General features: G+C 50.2%; 1 protein-coding gene across 5 annotated transcripts in view; it reads left to right on the forward strand.

Moving 5' to 3' along the window:
• The window catches only part of MTDH (metadherin), a 45,913-nt gene that overhangs the window by 17,169 nt on the left and 9,346 nt on the right, over positions 1-19,398 (forward strand). The window contains exons 3-11 of one of the 5 annotated variants that reach the window (XM_068164300.1): positions 1,171-1,252; positions 1,567-1,746; positions 4,573-4,644; positions 6,357-6,608; positions 8,259-8,345; positions 10,154-10,246; positions 12,328-12,452; positions 13,695-13,814; positions 16,383-16,502. In XM_068164300.1, the coding sequence (XP_068020401.1) occupies positions 1,171-1,252; positions 1,567-1,746; positions 4,573-4,644; positions 6,357-6,608; positions 8,259-8,345; positions 10,154-10,246; positions 12,328-12,452; positions 13,695-13,814; positions 16,383-16,502 (1,131 nt within the window). The remainder of the gene's footprint in view (positions 1-1,170; positions 1,253-1,566; positions 1,747-4,572; positions 4,645-6,356; positions 6,609-8,258; positions 8,346-10,153; positions 10,247-12,327; positions 12,453-13,694; positions 13,815-16,382; positions 16,503-19,398) is intronic. The other 4 variants (XM_068164301.1, XM_068164304.1, XM_068164302.1 and 1 more) reach the window with 4 other exon arrangements.

Here is a 19,398-nt window from a genome sequence, read left to right on the forward strand (position 1 = left end):
TGAGTAGTTCCCCTTACAAGTGGCTAGCCACCTCTCTTCAAATCCAGTCTGTGCTGTTCCATTCAGGCTTATCTGGTAGTTCCTACACTTCCCTTCACTAGACTGAAAAGTCTTTCAGTGCTGTCTTTTCTTCCTTAGAAGATAGTCAAGTCAATTTGCCACCACTTTAGCTCGTCAAAAGATTAAGCTCCAAGGCCTTCTGCAGTATCCTCTCTCCCAGTAGCTTGACTCAGTTTTTAATCTTCTGTTTCTTTTTCCCCTCAGTATTATTTTTTTAACACTTTGTATTGGGCTGTGTCCAGTTCTGGGGCCCCCAGCACAGGAGGGACGTGGATCTGCTGGACTAGGTCCAGTGGAGGGCCACAGAGGTGATCAGAGCACCTCTCCTGACAGCCTGAAGACAGGCTGAAGGAATTGGGGCTCTTCAGCCTGGAAGAGAGAACATTTTGCAAGGTGGGATTCTCTTACCTCTTCTTTGAAGGAATCACTGGTACCATTTGTTCCTCCATCTATAACTTCATACTTGCCTCTGCAGGAAACAAACACTGCCAGGGTGATACCTGCCTGCCAAACAGTTTGTTGCTCTGAGTGTGATGCCATCAGCAGAGCTTGTTTCACAGAATGCTTCAGGTTGGAAGGGACCTCAGAGATCATCTGCTCCAACCTCCCCACCATGGGCAGGGACACTTCTCAACTGGACTTAGCTGCTCTTTGCCTCATCCTGCCTGTCCTTGAACAAGCCCAGGGAGGAGGCAGCCACAGTCCCTGTGCAGCCTATTGCAGAGTCTCACCACCCTTGAACTGAGGAACTCCTTCCTCAGCTCCAGTCTAACCCTGCTCTCCCTCAGCTTCAAACCATTCCTCCTTGTCCTGTCCCTAGGGACCCTTAGGAAAAGTCCTTGTGCAGCCTTCCTGTGGGATGCCTTCAGCTATTGGAAAGCATCATTAAAGTCCTTCCAAGTCTTCTCTTCTCCAGGCTGAACACCCCCAGCTCTCTCAGCCTGTCCTCATAGCAGAGGTGCTCCAGTCCCTCCTTTCAGGGGACTGGCCGTGCAGAGGGTTTTGCAGGAAAATCTTGTTTCAGTTGACATTGGGCATGGGATGTTCCTAAGCCACTCTGACATGTGATCACTTAAATTAATTATTGATAATCTTTTATTTGTGTTGCAGTCAAAGAAAAAGAAGAAATCAAAGGGAGATGCCAAAACGGTTCAAGATTCATCACGTCTAGATGGAAAGGAAGTCGATGAAGGTATTGAACACACACACACAATGATATAAGACATCTTTTGCCTTAAATGCTGTGTGACATTTACTTGTGCTTCACCAAGAAACAGGAGAGAACTCGTTGTGTCCTGTTTATTTACTGTTGTGCAGTTCCTCTGTGCAGCAGTGTGTTACCACTCTGCATCCAGAGAAGCTCACCACTGGCCAATCTTCCATGCTGTCAAATGGGTTGAGGTTGACTGAACCTGGGTTCAGGCTTCAGCCTCATACACAACGAGCTGAAACTCTTCCCTCTTTGCTGACTTGAGTGGTGATGTTGTGATTTGGGGGCTATTTTAGGTGCCTGGGAAACAAAAATCAGCAACAGAGAGAAGCGGCAGCAGCGTAAGCGAGACAAGGTGCTGACCGACGGGGGCTCAGCAGAGCCCAATCTCCAGGGGGTGGAAAATGCGGTTACTGTAGCCATTGAGCAGCTGGTGCCTGCACCATCGCTTCCAGTTGGACTCAGGAAAAATAAAGGTATGATGAGAAGGTGTTCTAGAAGGATCACAGAGTGGTCTGGGTTGGAAGGGACCTCCAAAGAGCATCCAGCCCTCTGCAGTCACTGGGGGCATCCTCAACTAGAGGTTGCTTAGAGCCCTGTCGAGCCTCACCTTTGGATATCTCCATGGATGGGCCCCCACCCACCTCCCTGGGCAACCTGTTGAGGTACCCTCATGGTGCAGACCTCATGACTACTAAACCAAGTGCCGTGTCACATTCCCTCTTGAATACATCCAAGGATGGGGACTCCACCACGTCCTTGGGCAGCACATTCCAATGGCCAAGAACTCTCTCATTGAAGAACTTTCTCCTCGCCTCCTGCCTAAACTTCCCCTGGCACAGCTTGAGACTGTGTCCTCTTGTTCTGGTGCTGGTTGCCTGGGAGAAGAGACCAACCCCCTCCTGGCTACAACCTCCCTTCAGGGAGTTGGAGGGAGCAAGAAGGTCTCCCCTGAGCCTCCTCTTCTCCAGGCTAAACAACCCCGGCTCCCCCAGCCTCTGCTTGCAGGGCTGTGCTCAAGGCATCTCCCCAGCCTCGTTGCCCTTCTCTGGACATGTTCAAGAGTCTCAATGTCCTTCTTAAATTCATCATTCCATCTTAAAATCTGTTCTTCTCTAGTTTGAAGCCATTGCCCCTCATCCTAAGTAAAGGTAACTTTACTTGAGTGCTTAAGCAGTGGCTCTGTTCTGTATGTGTGATAAGTGTATTTGAAGGTGTAGCTCTTGAGGAAATGACTTCAAGCTGTGTAAAGGTACTTTCCATTGTGCAAAACTCCCTCTTTTTTTGAGCTGTGCTTTCAGGGAAGCTCAGGACAGAGTGTTCTGGAGTAAATGGCTGAAGCATTGGCCTCCACTGTGCTACTCTGTCAGTAGCTGCACAGCTGCATAGGCATATCACAGAATCACCCGGGTTGGAAGGGACCTCCAAAGGTCATCCAGTCCAACCCTGCTGTGCTCAGCAGGGACATTACCAACTAGATCAGGTTGCCCAGAGCCCTGTCGAGCCTCAGCTTGAATATCTCCAGGGACAGGGCCTCAACCACCTCTCTGGGCAACCTGTTCCAGTGCTCAACCACCCTCATTGTAAAGAATTTCTCAATTCCTTCACTTGTGCTCCACTGACTCTGCCCTTTCTGTTTCTGGAAGCTTCAAAGACAGCCTCAGCACTGCTGCAGGCAGCACCAACTTTTTGAATGCTTGCTTGTGGGAGGATTATGCCCATGAGTTCTTTTTGTAGGTCATTCACTGCTTAACATGAAGACCTGTTTTCCAACACAGATTTAGTAGTATCTCTACAAAGAAAAGTTACTAATGGAGGGGCACATCTGGCTAAGATTTAGTAATTGCTTATAGAATCAGTAAGGCTGGAAAAGACCTCAGAGGTCATCAAGTCCAACCTAGTACCTAATACCTAACACCCCCTGACAGCTAAACCTTGGCTCCAGGTGCCACATGCAAGCCTTTTTGGAACACCTCCAGGGATGGTGACTCCACCACCTCCCTGGGCAGCACATTCCAATGGCCAATTACTCTTTCTGTGAAGAACTTTCTCCTCACATCCAGCCTAAACTTTCCCTGGCACAGCTTCAGACTGTGTCCTCTTGTTCTGGTGCTGGTTGCCTGGGAGAAGAGACCAACCCCCACCTGGCTACAACCTCCCTTCAGGGAGTTGTAGAGAGCAATGAGGTCTCCCCTGAGCCTCCTCTTCTCCAGGCTAAGCAACCCCAGCTCCCTCAGTCTGTCCGCACAGGGCTGTGCTCCACATCTCTCCCCAGCCTTGTTGGCCTTCTCAGAAGAGAGGGAACTAATGTCCTGATGGAGGTTCTATCCTCCTCCTGCACAGGAGGGTCTATCTCAACAAGAGGAGGAACTTCTTCACTGTGAGGGTGCTGAAGCCCTAGAACAGGCTGCCCAGAGAGGTTGTGGAGTCTCCTTTTCTGGAGCCTTCCCAGCCCTGTCTGGATGTGTTCCTGTGTGACCTGTGCTGGATTCTATGGTCCTGCTCTGTTGGGGGTGGGTAGGCTCAATGACCTCTGGACATGTTCAAGCATCTCAATGTCCTTAAATTGAGGGGCCCAGAACTGGACACAGGACTCAAGGTGTGGCCTAACCAGTGCTGAGCACAGGGCAGAATGACCTCCCTGCTCCTGCTGGCCACACTATTGTAGCTAAAGATTCAACAAAGAGATGTAAACTTCAACTTCTCTGGCTGCTGATATTTAAGACAAAGACCTGCATGGGCTGTTTCAAACCCCTTGTGGACCAAGGAGTTCTTATTTGGCTGCAGCTGAGAAATTGCTTAAGAAGCTAAAAGAATCTGAAGACACAAATGGCTGAGCTCTGTGAACAGCTGTAACTGCTGTAACCTCTTTAGCTAAGCCTTTTATGCCTCCTGTGTTCTTCTCTATCACTCTGTACTAAGCTAACCTGAAAGGAGCTCAGCTGTATCTAGTGGCAGGAGTTAGAACTACCTCTGTGCTTCCAACATAGTTAGAGCTGCCCTTGATTTGAAAATGGTAGCCTCAGATTTCTCTCCATTCTTGAGGGAACTGGTTAGAGCTCTTTGAAAGCTGCAGTTACTTGGTTTTGTAGGCCCTGAATCAGTTTGGAGTTCAAAATCAACACAGCTGACAAAAGCTAGAGCATTTTAGTTGAGTTTCAGGAAATGTCTTCATTTACTGAGGTACTGATTTCTATATTTTTTTGCTTAAATTAGACATGGTTACCTTTAGAAGATTGTTTTTTTTTAGCAGATGTTGCTAGTTGGAAAACTTTACTTGAGCTCTGTTTCCTCTTTTTAAGCAGGTGATGCACTTCTGAATGCACAGGTTAGCAGCTCTAAACCTGCAAAGGGGGAGTCCTCAATTCCACAAGGTAAAAAAGCTTTCATTATTTGGCATCCTAGGGAACTAGGAAATTGCTTTACAGAAGTGAAAATGCAGATTGTTGGTGCAGCTGCAGATCTGAAACCTTGTGATGCAGCTGGCTTTTTTTGGCTCTGCAGATGGGGCAATCCCAAGCACCAGTATAGGCTGGGCAGGGACTGGCTTGAGAGCAGCCCTGAAGAAAAGGCCTTGGGGGTGCTGGTGGACGAGAGGCTCAACAGGAGCCAGCAGTGAGCACTTGCGGCCCAGAAAACCAAGCAGAGCCTGGGCTGCAGCAAGAGAAGTGTGGCATCCAGATGGGTTTTGAATGTGTCCAGAGAAGGAGACTCCACAACTTCTCTGGGCAGCCTGCTCCAGGCTTCTGGCAACCTCACTGGAAAGAAGTTTCTCCTCATGTTGAGCTGAAACCTTCTCTGTTCCAGTTTGTATCCATTGTTCCTTGGCTTATTCCTGTGCACCAACAAAAGAGCTTGGCCCCCTCCACTTGACACCTCCCAACCCTCAGATAGTGATAGACATTGATCAGATCCCCTCTCAGCCTTCTCTTCTCCAGACTAAACAGCCCCAGGGCTCTCAGTCTCTCTTCACAGGGGAGATGCTCAAGTCCCCTAAGCATCCTCCTGGCTCTCCCTTGGACTCTCTCCAGCAGGTCTCTGTCTCTCTTGAACTGGGGAGCCCAGAACTGGACACAGGATTGCAGCTGTGGTCTCAGCAGGGCAGAGCAGAGGGGGAGAAGAACCTCCCCAGCCCTGCTGGCCACACTTTGCTTGCTGCACCCCAGGATGCCATTGGCTCTCTTGGCCACCAGGGCACATTGCTGTCCCATGCAGAACTTGCTGTCCACCAGCACTCCAAGGTCTTTCTCCATGGAGCTGCTCTCCATCAGGACAGCTCCTAAGCTGTCCTGGTGCCTGCTGTTATTCCTCCCCACATGCAGGACCCTGCACTTGTCCTTCTTGAACTCCATGAGGTTTGCCTGCACCCAGCTCTCAGCCTGTCCAGATGTGGTTGGGTGGCAGCACAGCCTGACAGGTGTCAGCCTCCCCCCAGTTTGGTATCATCAATGAATTGCTGAGGGTACTCTCAATGCCCTCAGCCAGGTCATTGATAAAGATATTGAACAAAACAGGACCCAGTATTGATCCCTGAGGAGCACCACTGGCCATAGGCCTCTATGTGGCCTCTGTCCCTCTGATGACAGCCCTCTGAACTCTGTTGTGGAGCCTGCTTGCTGCAATCCACCTCACAGACCTCTGTGCCACATTTCTTGGACTTTTCCATGAGGGTATTATGAGAGTCAGTATCAGAAGCCTTACTGAAGTCAAGGTAGATGACATCCACTGCTCTCCCCTCATCTACACATTTGGTCATGGTTTCATAGCAGGCCATCAGATCAGTCAGACAGGATCTCCCCTTGGTAAATCCACGTTGGCTACTCCTGACAACCTCCTTGTCTTCCATGTGGGAGCCAAGAAGGTTATCAGGAGACCCTTCAAGCTAGTAGACAGATGGTGCCTGTCATCTGAACTGGCAAATCTGCAGCTGAGGCAGAGCAGCAGCTCTTTGGTATCACCCTGATGTAGCAAAGCTACTGCTCATCTGTGCTTTGTGTCAGTTTCTGGATTGTTGGCTGTGTGTGCACATAGGTGATGTTTTAGTGCCTGATTTGAGCTAACTCCTTTCATTCTGCTTGTGGTTAAGTTTCTCCAGGATTGAGTGAAAGCCATACGGTAAACGGAGGAAGCTGGAACGAGAAGGCTGTCAAAATCCCCTCACAGATGGGTGTAGGGGAGGAGAAATGGACATCTGTTCCTTCAGCTGCATCTGGGAAGAGGAAGGCTGAGCCATCAGCTTGGGGCCAGGATGCTGGGGATGCTAACAGCAATGGCAAGGACTGGGGTGTAACCCTGGTGGGCAGGCCCTGGAAAGAGCGTCCCCTCTTCACACCTATGGGTAAGCTGTGCCAGAGGAACCCTGCTGCACTTAAGCACTTGCACACAAAGGCATTTTTTAGCAGTGAAGCTCTTCACTAGCTTTGAGTTATACTGTGATACTGTGAGTTCATACCTGCACAAAGTCTTGGAGCGCTCCCCTGAAGTATCAGCCAAGTAGCTTCTGGTTTACTGTAAGTTCTGCTAGCTTAACATTTATGTCTCTGCTAACAGTTCCACTGGGTTCTTAGGGTTGAGCTGGGATGGAAGTATTTCTGTGAAGGGACCAAATACCAAATTCCTAAAATTCTTGCTCATAGAATCACCTGGGTTAGAAGGGACCTCCAAAGCTCATCCTGTCCAACCCCCTCTACAGTCAGCAGGGACATCCTCACTGGAGCTTGCCCAGAGCCCTTCTGATCTTCACCTGGAGTATCTCCAGGACTGGGGCCTCAACCTCCTCTCTGGGCAACCTGTTCAAGTGCTCCACCACCCTCGTGTAAAGAATTCCTCCCAACATCTAATCTAAATCTACTCTTTACTAATTTCAGGCCATTTCCCCTAAGCCACTTACCAGGTCATTCTGAAGTGTAACTTCTTTTCAGTGAATGTCTTAAACCCTAGGTCACCATAAGTCTATTCTGATCCAGCACCAGCAAATCAGCCATGCTTATGAAGGATGTTTAGGAGCAGTCTGTTCAGCTCTTATGAACACTTAGTGTTATGTTGTTTTACATGTTTCAAATTGGTTGTGGTCTTCTCAGGGACAATTTTTTTGCCTTTGTCTCAAGTACTGCATTCAGTTCTGGTGTCACCAGCAAAAGGAGGACACAGAGCTGGTGGAGTGAGGCCAGAGGAGGCCACAAAGATGATCCAAGGGTTGGAACACCTTTGCTGTGAGGACAGGCTGAGGGAGCTGGGGGTGTTCAGCCTGGAGAAGAGAAGACTCTGGGGGGACCTTAGAGCTGCCTTCCAGTAGCTGAAGGGATCCTCCAGGAAGGCTGCAGAGAGACTTTTCCTGAGGGTGTCTGGAGACAGGACAAGGGGGAATGGCTTGAAGCTGAAGGAGACTAAGCTTGGACTGGATCTTAGGAAGAAGTTCTTCAGTGTGAGACTCTGGAATAGGCTGCCCAGGCCAGGTTGTGGCTGCCTCCTCCCTGGGGGTGTTCAGTGCCAGATTGGAAGAGGCCTTGAGCAGCTGAGTCGAGTTGAGAGGTGTCCCGGCCCATGGTGAGAAGGTTGGAGCAGATGACCTCTGAGGTCCCTTCCAATCAGAGCCATTCTATGATTTATCTTTGCAGAGTTTTCACAGCTTTTTTTTGTAGGCAAGACAGTTTTCCTAATACAGCTAATAACCCTGCCCCCAGTTTTGTGCAAAGACTTGTAATGGAGGCTCATGTCACCCATGGCATCTTTCAGTTATTTGTGTGTCCCCACTTAAATAAGCTTTCAGCTGCAGAACCCAAGTCAGATAACCTGTGTACAGTCACATCTCTGTTGGCACTGGTTGCCTGATGCCCTCTGCTGTGTGAAATGCTATCCTGGCTGGAGGGTCCACTGCTTTTTGACCCTGTTCATAATTAAGTGGCAAACTGCTGCAATAGTGCAGCAGTGTGAAGTGGTTTGGTTTGTTTTTCTTCTTCCTTTTTCTAATCCTCCCTTTTCCCTGCAGCTGCTTGGAACATGGATGCAAGGATTAATACCTCTGAACAGAATTCTACTTCTTTCTCTTCATTTGGCTTAACTCCTGGGGTTTCTGGTATGTATGCCTCTCCAAAGATGATTGGCTTTTTCCCACTCTTCTCCACCAGGTGGAAAGAGAATTGCCAGTTATTAGTAGCATGCAGCTTGTTGTTGTTTGATAGTAGTACTGGAAAGAGATGGGAGACAGCCTAGGAAGCTTTTCAGTTAAGCTGAGATTTTGCAGTAAAGTAACTGTTTCAAATTGACAATCAAGGTGATGTTTGTGTGTGTGTTTAGCTTCCCTGCTTGTGTGTTGTGTCTAAACAACAGGCACAAGAGAATCCTCACTGCCACTGTATCTCAAGTTAGAGATTGAAAGATTCCTTTCCAGTCAAGTCTCTTGACCCTGATCTCCTGGGAGATTTGTTACTGGCTGATGGAGCTTTTCCCTTGCAAAAACCCAGAAGCATTACTTTCAGAATATGTTCCACAGGAAGGATTTGAGGTCTTATGTCTTGTCCCTGTGTGAGGGGTGAGAAAGATGAGCTCTGAGGTTTCCTCCTTTTGAAGGGTGAAATTGCTATAGAGTGCAGTCACAGAATCACAGTTGTCAGGGTTGGAAGGGGCCTCAAGGATCAGCCAGTTCCAACCCCCCTGCCATGGGCAGGGACACCTCACACTACAGCAGCTTGCTCACAGCCAGCCTGGCTGCAAACACCTCCAGGCATGAGGCTTCCACCACCTCCCTGGGCAACCTGTGCCAGTCTCTCACCACCCTCATGGGGAACAACTTCTTCCTGACATCCAATCTGAATCTTCTTTCCTCTAGCTTGGATCCATTCCCCCCAGTCCTGTTGTTACCTGACACCCTCAAAAGTCCCTCCCCAGCTTTCTTGTAGCCCACTTCAGATATTGTAAGTCTACAAGAAAGTCTCCTGGGAGCCTTCTCTTCTTCAGACTGAACATGCCCAACTCTCTGTCTGTCTCCAGAGCAGGGCAGCTCCAGCCCTCTGCTCATCCTTGTGGCCCTTCTCTGGACACCTTCCAGCACCTCCAGATCCTCCATGTAGTAGGTTTCATAGGAAGTCTTGTGTTGAACTACTGGCATCAGTGCTGCAGTGATGTATTAGACAAAGGGATCATATGGCAGGTTTTCTGGTCTTGCTTCCTCCATCTATCCCTCAAGCTCAGCATGGCTGTTTCTATTTAGGGAGTAGGTGGCCAAGTGCTTGTGCACTTGGGCTGTGTTTCCTTGTATTGCAATTTACAATCCTTTACCTGTGGATCTCATGCCCAGTGTCCTACAGCTCAGAGTGCTTCATGGTTTGGTTAGTCATGAGGTGTTGGGTGATAGGTTGGACTTGGTGATATCTGAGATCTTTTCCAACCTGGTTGATTCTGTGAACCCATCTATCTGAACCAGAATAACAAAGAATAACAAAGAATAAATGCCATGGTCTAGAGAAGGGCCACAAGGCTGATTGGAGGGCTGGAGCACCTCTCCTGTGAGGACAGGCTGAGAGAGTTGGGGTTGTTCAGTTTGGAGAAGAGATGTGGGGTAATAATTTCACCACCCATAAAATCCCATGGTATTTTTCAGCTTGAGGAGACTGCTGTAAGCCTTAAAGCCTGCTGTTGCTATTCACCCTGATGGTTTTTTTTTCCCCCCCATATTCTTCTGAGGTAACTTTCTCACCCTTGTTCAGTACCCCAGTTTTCTGACTACATCTCACTTGCAGGGCCCTTGCAGTTTCCCTGCCCTGTGCAGTCCAGACTTCTTTTGCCTTGAACCTGCTGCCTTCCTTTCCTGCTTCCATTCAAATTTCTTTACCCAGGGAAACCCAGGCAGCTTTTTCACTTACCACTTTCTTTCTTGCCTTCCAGGATCCAACAGTGAGGCAGTTTCTCAGGCTGGTACTTCTGACTTCCAGTGGGATCATGCTCAACCCCCTGTCGATGACGAATGGTCTGGGTTAAGTATGTTCCTCCAAACTGTTCATGAAGAAAGCTCTGCTGCTGTGCCTTTAAAGTGTTGTCACTGACACTGACTGCTTGTCTGAGCTTAGCCAGCTGAAGAAAAACCTGCAGTGTTTCACTTCTGTGGTGTTTTTTTTCCAAGCTGTCAGTTAGCTTGACAGGAAGAAGTATTTTGGCAAATGATAAAGACAGTGGTTCATTTTTACAGGCTCACAGGATGTTAGGGCTTGGAAGGGACCTCTGGAGATCATCCAACCCCCCTGCCAGAGCAGGACCAGAGAATCTAGAGCAGGTCCCACAGGAACACATCGAGACAGGGCTGGAAAGTCTCCAGAGAAGGAGACTCCACAGCCTCTCTGGGCAGCCTGTTCCAGTGCTCTGTGACCCCCACAGTGAAGTTGTTCTTCCTCATGTAGAGGTGGAACCTCCTGTGCTGTAGAATAGAATAGACCAGGTTGGAAGAGACCTTCAAGATCGTGTCCAACCTATCACCCAACACCACCTAATCAACTAAACCATGGCAACATGCACCCTGTCAAGTCTCCCCCTAAACACCTCCAATGATGGTGACTCCACCACCTCCCTGGGCTGCCCATTCCAATGGGCAATCACTCTCTCTGTGTAGAATTTCTACCTAACCTCCAGCCTAAACCTCCCCTGGCACAGCCTGAGACTGTGTCCTCTTTTTCTGGCACTGGTTGCCTGGGAGAAGAGACCAACCCCCACCTGGCTACAACCTCCCTTCAGGGAGTTGTAGAGAACAAGGTCTCCCCTGAATGTTCTTCTCCCCAGGCTAAGCAACCCCAGCTCCCTCAGCCTCTCCTCACAGGGCTGTGCTCCAGACCCCTCCTCAGCTTTGTTGCCCTTCTCTGGACATGTTCAAGAGTCTCAATGTCTTTCCTAAACTGAGGAGCCCAGAACTGGACGCAGGACTCAAGGTGTGGCCTAACCAGTGCTGAGCAAAGGGCACAATGACTTCCCTGCTCCTGCTGGCCACACTGTTCCTGATGCAGGCCAGGATGCCATTGGCCCTCCTGGATGCCTGGGCACACTGCTGGCTCATGTTCAGCCTACCATCAACCAGCACCCCCAGATCCCTTTCTGCCTGGCTGCTCTCCAGCCACTCTGACCCCAGCCTGTAGCACTGCATGGGGTTGCTGTGGCCAATGTGCAGAACAAAGCACTTGGATGTGTTCAGTCTCATACTGTTAGACTCTGCCCATCTGTCCAGCCTGTCGAGGTCCCTCTGCAGAGCCTCTCTACTCTCCAGCAGATCAACTCCTGCCCCCAGCTTGGTGTCTGTAATTTCCATCCATTGCACCTTGTCCTACCCCAGGGCATAAGAGAGTCTGTCCCTTCCCTCTTGACTCCCAGCCCTCAGATATTGATAGACAATTATTAAATCTCCTCTCAGTCTCCTCTCCAGACTAATCAGCCCCAGGGCTCTCAGCCTCTCCTCATAAGGCAGTGCTCCAGTCCTTTCAGCATCCTTGCACTCTGTTGTGTAACTTTGAGTAAGAGTGCTTGGATATTGAAACTCAGAAGTAAAAGAGAGCTCCTGCTCTAGTTTTTGCTGGATGATCTTGGCCATCAGAAATCTTACTGCAAATGGTGAGGCAAATCTCCTGCAGAGTTGTTTAGCAGCTTGTATTTGTTACAGTTTGCTTTGACAGCTTTGTAGCTTGTCTCAAAACCTCAGGTGGCAGGAGGCTTGTACTTAGTCTGATTTGCTTTCTCCTTTAGCAGGCACTGGAATGTTCTTACCTGCACAGAAAGCACTCAAATGTACTTGAGGATTGTAGGAGAATTGGTGTTTCCTCTCCTCTTTCCCCTCCCTGCTGCTTTTAGACTACTCCTGTAGTTCTTACCACAGATCTCTCCCTGCACAGGGCTGGGGTATAAATAAAGCTAAAGCCATTCCTCTGTATTTACTGTGCAAACTCCCTGAAGAAAGCTTTCAGCCTTCAGTTCACCTCTTGAACTGCCTTGTCACCAATATGGAGGGGTTTATTTAAAACCTCAAATTGCCCCTGTCAAGTAAGGAGACATTCCTGAAAAGTCTTTCTCTTTCACCTCCCTAGATGGACTTTCTTCAGCTGATCCCAGCTCTGACTGGAATGCACCAGCAGAAGAGTGGGGAAACTGGGTAGATGAAGAAAAAATTGCTTCTGTTCCTCAAGCTGAAGAGATCTCTGATGTTCAGAAGGTAAAAGGGGATATTTTCTCCTTAGCTCCAAGACTTTGCTCTTGCCATTGTTACTTCTTAAAGGAGCTTAAGGCTGCTGATAAAGGTAATCTCATCTCTTTGACACTGATCAGAGGAGCACAGCTCTTATTTAGTGGGTACACAAAGAAGGAAAATGCTGAACCTTGCTATTGAGAACATAGAAGCCACTTAACTCCACCTCAAACCTCACCTTATCAATACAGAATAGAGGATGAGGTGATAGAGAGCAGCCCTGTGGGAAAAGACTGGGGGATGCTGATGGATGAGAAGCTGGACAGGAGCAGGCAGTGTGAGCTTGCAGCACAGAAGGCCAATGGCAGCCTGGGCTGCATCCAAAGCAGCATTGCCAGCAGAGCCAGAGAGGTGATTCTGACACTTGGCTCTGCTCTGCTGAGACCTCACCTGCAGTACTGTGTGCAGGGCTGGAACCCTCAATATAGGGAGGACATGGACCTGATGGAGAGGGTCCAGAGGAGGGCCATGGAAATGATCAGAGGGTTAGAGCAGCTCTGCTATGAGGACAGGCTGAGGGAGCTGGGGGTGTTCAGCCTGGAGAAGAGAAGGCTCCAGGCAGACCTCAGAGCAGCCTGCCAGTACCTGAAGGCTGCAAAGAGACTGTTTGCAAAGGCTTGCAGGGACAGGACAAGGGGCAATGGTTTGAAATGAGAGAAGAGCAGATTTAGATTGGATGTTAGGAGCAGGCTTTTTACTGTGAGGGTGGTGGAGCACTGGGACAGGTTGCCCAGGGAGGTGCTTGAGGCCTCATCCCTGGAGATATTCAAGGTGAGGCTCGATGGGGCTCTGAACAACCTGATCTAGCTGAGGATGCCCCTGCTGACTGCAGAGGACTGGGTGACCTTTGGAGGTCCCTTCCAAGCCAGACTATTCTATGCTAGTATGTGGCTCACTGTATCATCATAGGCTGAGAGAGGATTTAGATCTACTTTCCGAAATGCTTCTTAGTATTTAATTCTCTGGATGCAAACCAGCATTTCCTGCTGCTTTCTTGCCTTTCTCATTCCCAGCTGCTGTACCTCTGGGAGCAGATAGCATGGAAAGAATGTGGGCTGCTTAAAATGCACTGAGCAGATGAGACTGGGGTTTCTTTATGCTTTGTTTATGCAATTCAATTCCTTGGAGCTACTAATTGTTGCTTAGTGTATATAAAAGTGTGCTTCGTGGACCTTTGAGATGCTGAATCTCTTCTATTCCTACTTGAAGGCTTCAGATAATGAAAGAGAAAAAGCAGAGGCAGTTCTTCAGGGTGCTGCAAGTGGCAAATCCAAGAAAAAGAAGAAGAAAAAGAAGAAGCAAGGTGAAGAAGCTAACTCACCTGCACAGGTAAAGGCAGCAAAAGCTGGAGAGTCTGGGAGGCAGCTCTGAGGAATTCACACCATCTGGTTTCCCCTTTCTTATTTTTCTTTCCCTATTGCTTTTAATTTCCATTCCTTCCCCTCCCTTCCCCTCCCTTCCCCTCCCTTCCCCTCCCTTCCCCTCCCTTCCCCTCCCTTCCCCTCCCTTCCCCTCCCTTCCCCTCCCTTCCCCTCCCTTCCCCTCCCTTCCCCTCCCTTCCCCTCCCTTCCCCTCCCTTCCCCTCCCTTCCCCTCCCTTCCCCTCCCTTCCCCTCCCTTCCCCTCCCTTCCCCTCCCTTCCCCTCCCTTCCCCTCCCTTCCCCTCCCTTCCCCTCCCTTCCCCTCCCTTCCCCTCCCTTCCCCTCCCTTCCCCTCCCTTCCCCTCCCTTCCCCTCCCTTCCCCTCCCTTCCCCTCCCTTCCCCTCCCTTCCCCTCCCTTCCCCTCCCTTCCCCTCCCTTCCCCTCCCTTCCCCTCCCTTCCCCTCCCTTCCCCTCCCTTCCCCTCCCTTCCCCTCCCTTCCCCTCCCTTCCCCTCCCTTCCCCTCCCTTCCCCTCCCTTCCCCTCCCTTCCCCTCCCTTCCCCTCCCTTCCCCTCCCTTCCCCTCCCTTCCCCTCCCTTCCCCTCCCTTCCCCTCCCTTCCCCTCCCTTCCCCTCCCTTCCCCTCCCTTCCCCTCCCTTCCCCTCCCTTCCCCTCCCTTCCCCTCCCTTCCCCTCCCTTCCCCTCCCTTCCCCTCCCTTCCCCTCCCTTCCCCTCCCTTCCCCTCCCTTCCCCTCCCTTCCCCTCCCTTCCCCTCCCTTCCCCTCCCTTCCCCTCCCTTCCCCTCCCTTCCCCTCCCTTCCCCTCCCTTCCCCTCCCTTCCCCTCCCTTCCCCTCCCTTCCCCTCCCTTCCCCTCCCTTCCCCTCCCTTCCCCTCCCTTCCCCTCCCTTCCCCTCCCTTCCCCTCCCTTCCCCTCCCTTCCCCTCCCTTCTTTTCTTTTCTTTTTCCATTCCATCTTAACCAAAAATTACTTGGGGGAAATTCATTTCCTTATGTCATTGGAATGTCTGCTCCTATTTCTCAGGAGTTCAAGTCCTATTTCCTTGTGCATTCTTGTCTGTGTGGCTTGTGAATCCAGGGTAGTCTTGCTGCCTTTATGGAAGATGTGAGATGTGTGCCAATTGTTTATCTTGAATTAATGACTTGCTATTAAATCAGGATTCTGTGCTGTAAGGCTGCTCCCAGGAGGAACTTTCCTCCCCATGGGAAGTCTTCTCCTCCTGTCCTATGAAAGACTCCTGCTTGGTGACATAGCTAGCTAGGGGAACAAGAGAAATTGAAGTTTCTTCCTAGGCTTAGGGCAGGTGAAATGATCCCAACACCTCAGATTAGTGGGGGGGAGCTGCCCTGGATCAGATTGGGATGACACAGTGTTTGTAGAGGGGACTGTTGGAGTTTTCTGGGTCGCTGAAATAGCTGTTGAAGAATTAGACTGAAACAGATCTGTTGTAAAAATAGCAAAAGCAGATTGTACTTCACTTGGCAAGGGAATATGTTGGAAGAGATGAAAACAAGTGCTTTCCTAATAGGAAAAAAAGCTTTTAATAGCTCCTGCTGAGCATACATCCTGCTCCTGCTTATAGTGGCAGCCATTCATAATTTGCATTCCTTACAGACAAGAGAGGGGAAAGCATCTCTGCAGCTATACTTGCCATGGGCAGGGACACCTCTCAGCTACTCTCAGCTGCTCAAGGCCTCAGCCAGCCTGGCCTTGAACACCCCCAGGGAGGAGGCAGCCACAACCTGGCCAGGGCAGCCTATTCCAGAGGCTCACCACCCTCACACTGAAGAACTTCCTCAGCTCCAGTCTAACCCTGTTCTCCCTCAGCTTCAAACCATTCCCCCTTGGCCTGTCTCTAGACACCCTCAGGAAAAGTCTCTCTGCAGCCTTCCTCTAGGATTCCTTCAGGGACTGGAAGGCAGCTCTAAGGTCCCCCCAGAGTATTCTCCAGGCTGAACACCCCCAGCTCCCTCAGCCTATCCTCACAGCAGAGCTGCTCCAGCCCTTGGATCATCTTTGTGGCCTCCTCTGGCCTCACTCCAGCAGCTCTGTGTCCTTCTTCTGCTGGGGACAGCAGAACTGGAGGCAGGATTGGAGGTGGGGTCTCAGCAGAGCAGAGTCAAGGGGCAGAATCCCCTCTCTTGCCCTGCTGCTCACACTCCTCTGGCTGCAGCCCAGCACACAGCTGCCTGCTGGGCTGCATGAGGGCACTGCTGGCTCCTGGGGAGCTGCTCAGCACCCAACACCCCTAAGTGCCCTTCTTCAGGGCTTCTCTCAGCCCACTGTGCACCCAGCCTGTAATTCAGAAATGTAGTTAGTAGATCACATGAAGAGTGCTGCTTTTTGTGCTTCCTTGGGTTCTTTGGGTCCTTTTGGATCCTGTTCTGTAAATGTTGAGTTCATAGAATCTCACAGCTGTTGGTGCTGTGTGGGGAAGAAGAGTCAGAACTTTACTGCAAACACAGGCTCTTTTCTTTGGTTTTTTTGTTTTCCCCTCTCCCCATCCCCCTTTTGTAGGACCCTGAAGAACTGGATAGAGAAGCTGGAGAGCAGTTTCAGGAGGATACCTCAAAAGTTCAACCACAGCAGGAAAGAGCTTTTTCTCGGAAGACCCTAAGTACTAGTGAACCAGCTAAGGTAGGGCTGCCAAACTCACCTTGTCTTACTCATTCTGATTTGGAAGGGCCAGAAGTCCCCTGACACATTCATCAGGGTAGGTGAGGTTACAGTGGCAATCCTGCTTCAGGCTGGGTGGTCCTGAGTATAAGGGTGTGAGGTGAAGAAACACATAGAAGTGAAGAGAGACTGAGAGCCCTGGGGCTGTTTAGTCTGGAGAAGAGAAGGCTGAGAGGGATCTGATCAATGTCTGTCAGTATCTGAGAAGAGAAGGCTGAGAGGGATCTGATCAATGTCTGTCAGTATCTGAGGGGTGGGTGTCAGGATGAAGGTGATGGTCTCTCTTTGGTGCTGCCCAGTGATAGCACAAAGGACAATGGATATAAGCTGGAACACAGGAGGTTCCACCTCAACGTGAGGAGAAACTTCTTTATGGTGAGGGTGGAAGAGCCCTGGAGCAGGCTGCCCAGAGAGGTTGTGGAGTCTCCTGCTCTGGAGACTTTCAAAACCCACCTGGATGCCTTACTGTGGGACCTGCCCTGGGTGATGCTGCTCTGGCAGGGGGGTTAGACTGGGTGATCTCTAGAGGTCCTTTCCAACCCCTGCCATGTGGTGATGGCTAAGTTGATCTATTGTGAGGTGTCCCTGCCCATGCCAGGGCTTGCAAACTGGCTGATCCTTGAGGTCCCTTCCAACCCTGACAATTCTATGATGCTATAACTCTAAGTATAGATCAGTTATGAGTGTTGCAGAGGATGTCTGCTCTGGAAAGGTTCATCTTCTAAACCAGTAGTCATGACTGTCAAGATTGTTCTTATTTGAGTATTCAGGCAAGAATTCCAATCTGGCAACCTAAGAAGTGCCAAGTCTGAGCACAAGTGCCCTTTGCTGTTCCATTGCAATGGGATGAAGTGTTACTCACTCCTCCTGTCTTCAGTGCAGTCTAAATTTGATTTTCACTGGCTGCGCTGAGCCTGGGGTTAATGACTGAGTAAGAAAAGTTTTCCCAACCCAAGTCACCATTTGCTTCAGCTCATAGGTGAAACAAATACTCCAAGAGTGCCAGTTCTCCTTAAGCCTTGTCCAGCTGGCAGAGGTTTCAAGTACAGCATCACACTGTAGGAAGCAGTAAAGTATTTCATATCTCTAGAGGGAGTGGCTTTGTGCTCTGTAAAGTGAGAGGACAGTTTGGGACCACAGGATTTGGCAGAGCCTTGAGTTTTCAATTGCTGAGCGTTTGTTTTACACAGCTAACAGTTTCATAAGGGCCAGTGGTTTGAACTTAGAGAAGAGGAGGTTTAGGTTGGATGTTAGCAACACGTTCTGCACCATGAGGGTGCTGGAACACTACAGCAGGTTGCCCAGGGAGGTAGATGAGACCCCATGCTTTGGTATAATTCAAGGTCAGACTCAGCAAGGCTCTGAGCAGCCTGGTTTAGTGGAGGGTGTCCCTGCTGACTGCAGGGGGGGTTGGACTGGATGCCCTTTGGAAGTCCCTTCCAGCCCAACCCATTCTATGGTTGATTAATGAATTGCACAGTGATGCATACAGCTGTGTTTTCAAACAGGCTTCACTCAGTGTTGCAGGTTTCCCTTCTGAAGAGCCTTGTTAACACAGAACACCTCAGCAAAAAGGAGGACCCAGTTTGTAGTGTTGGATGTTGTCCCTTCCTTCCCCTCATCCAAAATGCAGACAGAAATACAGGACTTGGAAGAAGGTCCAGGTCATGCTGTAACTGCATCATTGCTTCATGTGCTCTCACATTCAAGCTGCAGCATGTTTGTTAGTCACCCTGACACACCTCTGTGCCATTTCAATCTTAACTGAGTAGCTTTACCTGCAGGTGGGGAGTGATTCTGTCCTAACACAGCTGTGATAGTGGGTGTTGTCTTGGACCACAGCTTCAATTTCCACTTCTCCCTGGGAGGGGACTATTTACAAGGGCTTGGTGAGAGGGAATGGATTGAAGCAAGTGCAGGAGAGATTGAGAATGAAGATTAGGAAGAAATTCTTTCCAGTGAGGGTGGGGAGACACTGGAACAGGTTGCCCAGGGAGGTTGTGGTGTCCTGTCCCTGGAGGTGCTCAACACCAGGCTGGATGAGGCCTTGAGCAACCTGGGTTTGTGGGAGTTGTCCCTGCCCACAGCAGAGGGATTGGAACTGGATGGTCTTTAATCTCACTTCCAACCCAACCCATTCTATAAATCTATTACATCAGTGACCTGCATCACAACTTCTCTGGGCAGCCTGCTCCAGGGCTCTGGCACCCTCACTGTGCACCACTGAAAAGAGCTTGGTCCCCTCCACTTGGCACCCCCCAACCCTCAGATAGTGATAGACATTGATCAGATCCCCTCTCAGCCTTCTCCTCTCCAGACTAAACAGCCCCAGGGCTCTCAGTCTCTCTTCACAGGGGAGATGCTCAAGTCCCCTAATCACCCTTTTGGATCTCCCTTGGACTCTCTCCAGCAGGTCTCTGTCTCTCTTGAACTGGGGAGCCCCAAACTGGACACAGGATTGCAGGTGTGGTCTCAGCAGGGCAGAGCAGAGGGGGAGAAGAACCTCCCTAGCCCTGCTGGCCACACTTTGCTTGCTGCACCCCAGGATGCCATTGGCTCTCTTGGCCACAAGGGCACATTGCTGTCCCATGCAGAACTTGCTGTCCACCAGCACTCCAAGGCCTGTCTCCATGGAGCTGCTCTCCATCAGGACAGCTCCTAAGCTGTCCTGGTGCCTGCTGTTGTTCCTCCCCAGATGCAGGACCCTGCACTTGTCCTTCTTGAACTCCATGAGGTTTGCCTGCACCCAGCTCTCAGCCTGTCCAGATGTGGTTGGATGTCAGCACAGCCTGACAGGCGTCAGCCTCCCCCCAGTTTGGTATCATCAATGAATTGCTGAGGGTACTCTCAATGCCCT

The sequence above is a fragment of the Melanerpes formicivorus genome, unplaced genomic scaffold, assembly GCF_026170545.1.
Source record: "Melanerpes formicivorus ecotype bairdi unplaced genomic scaffold, bMelFor1.0.p_v2 SCAF_79, whole genome shotgun sequence".
Lineage (NCBI taxonomy): Eukaryota > Metazoa > Chordata > Aves > Piciformes > Picidae > Melanerpes > Melanerpes formicivorus.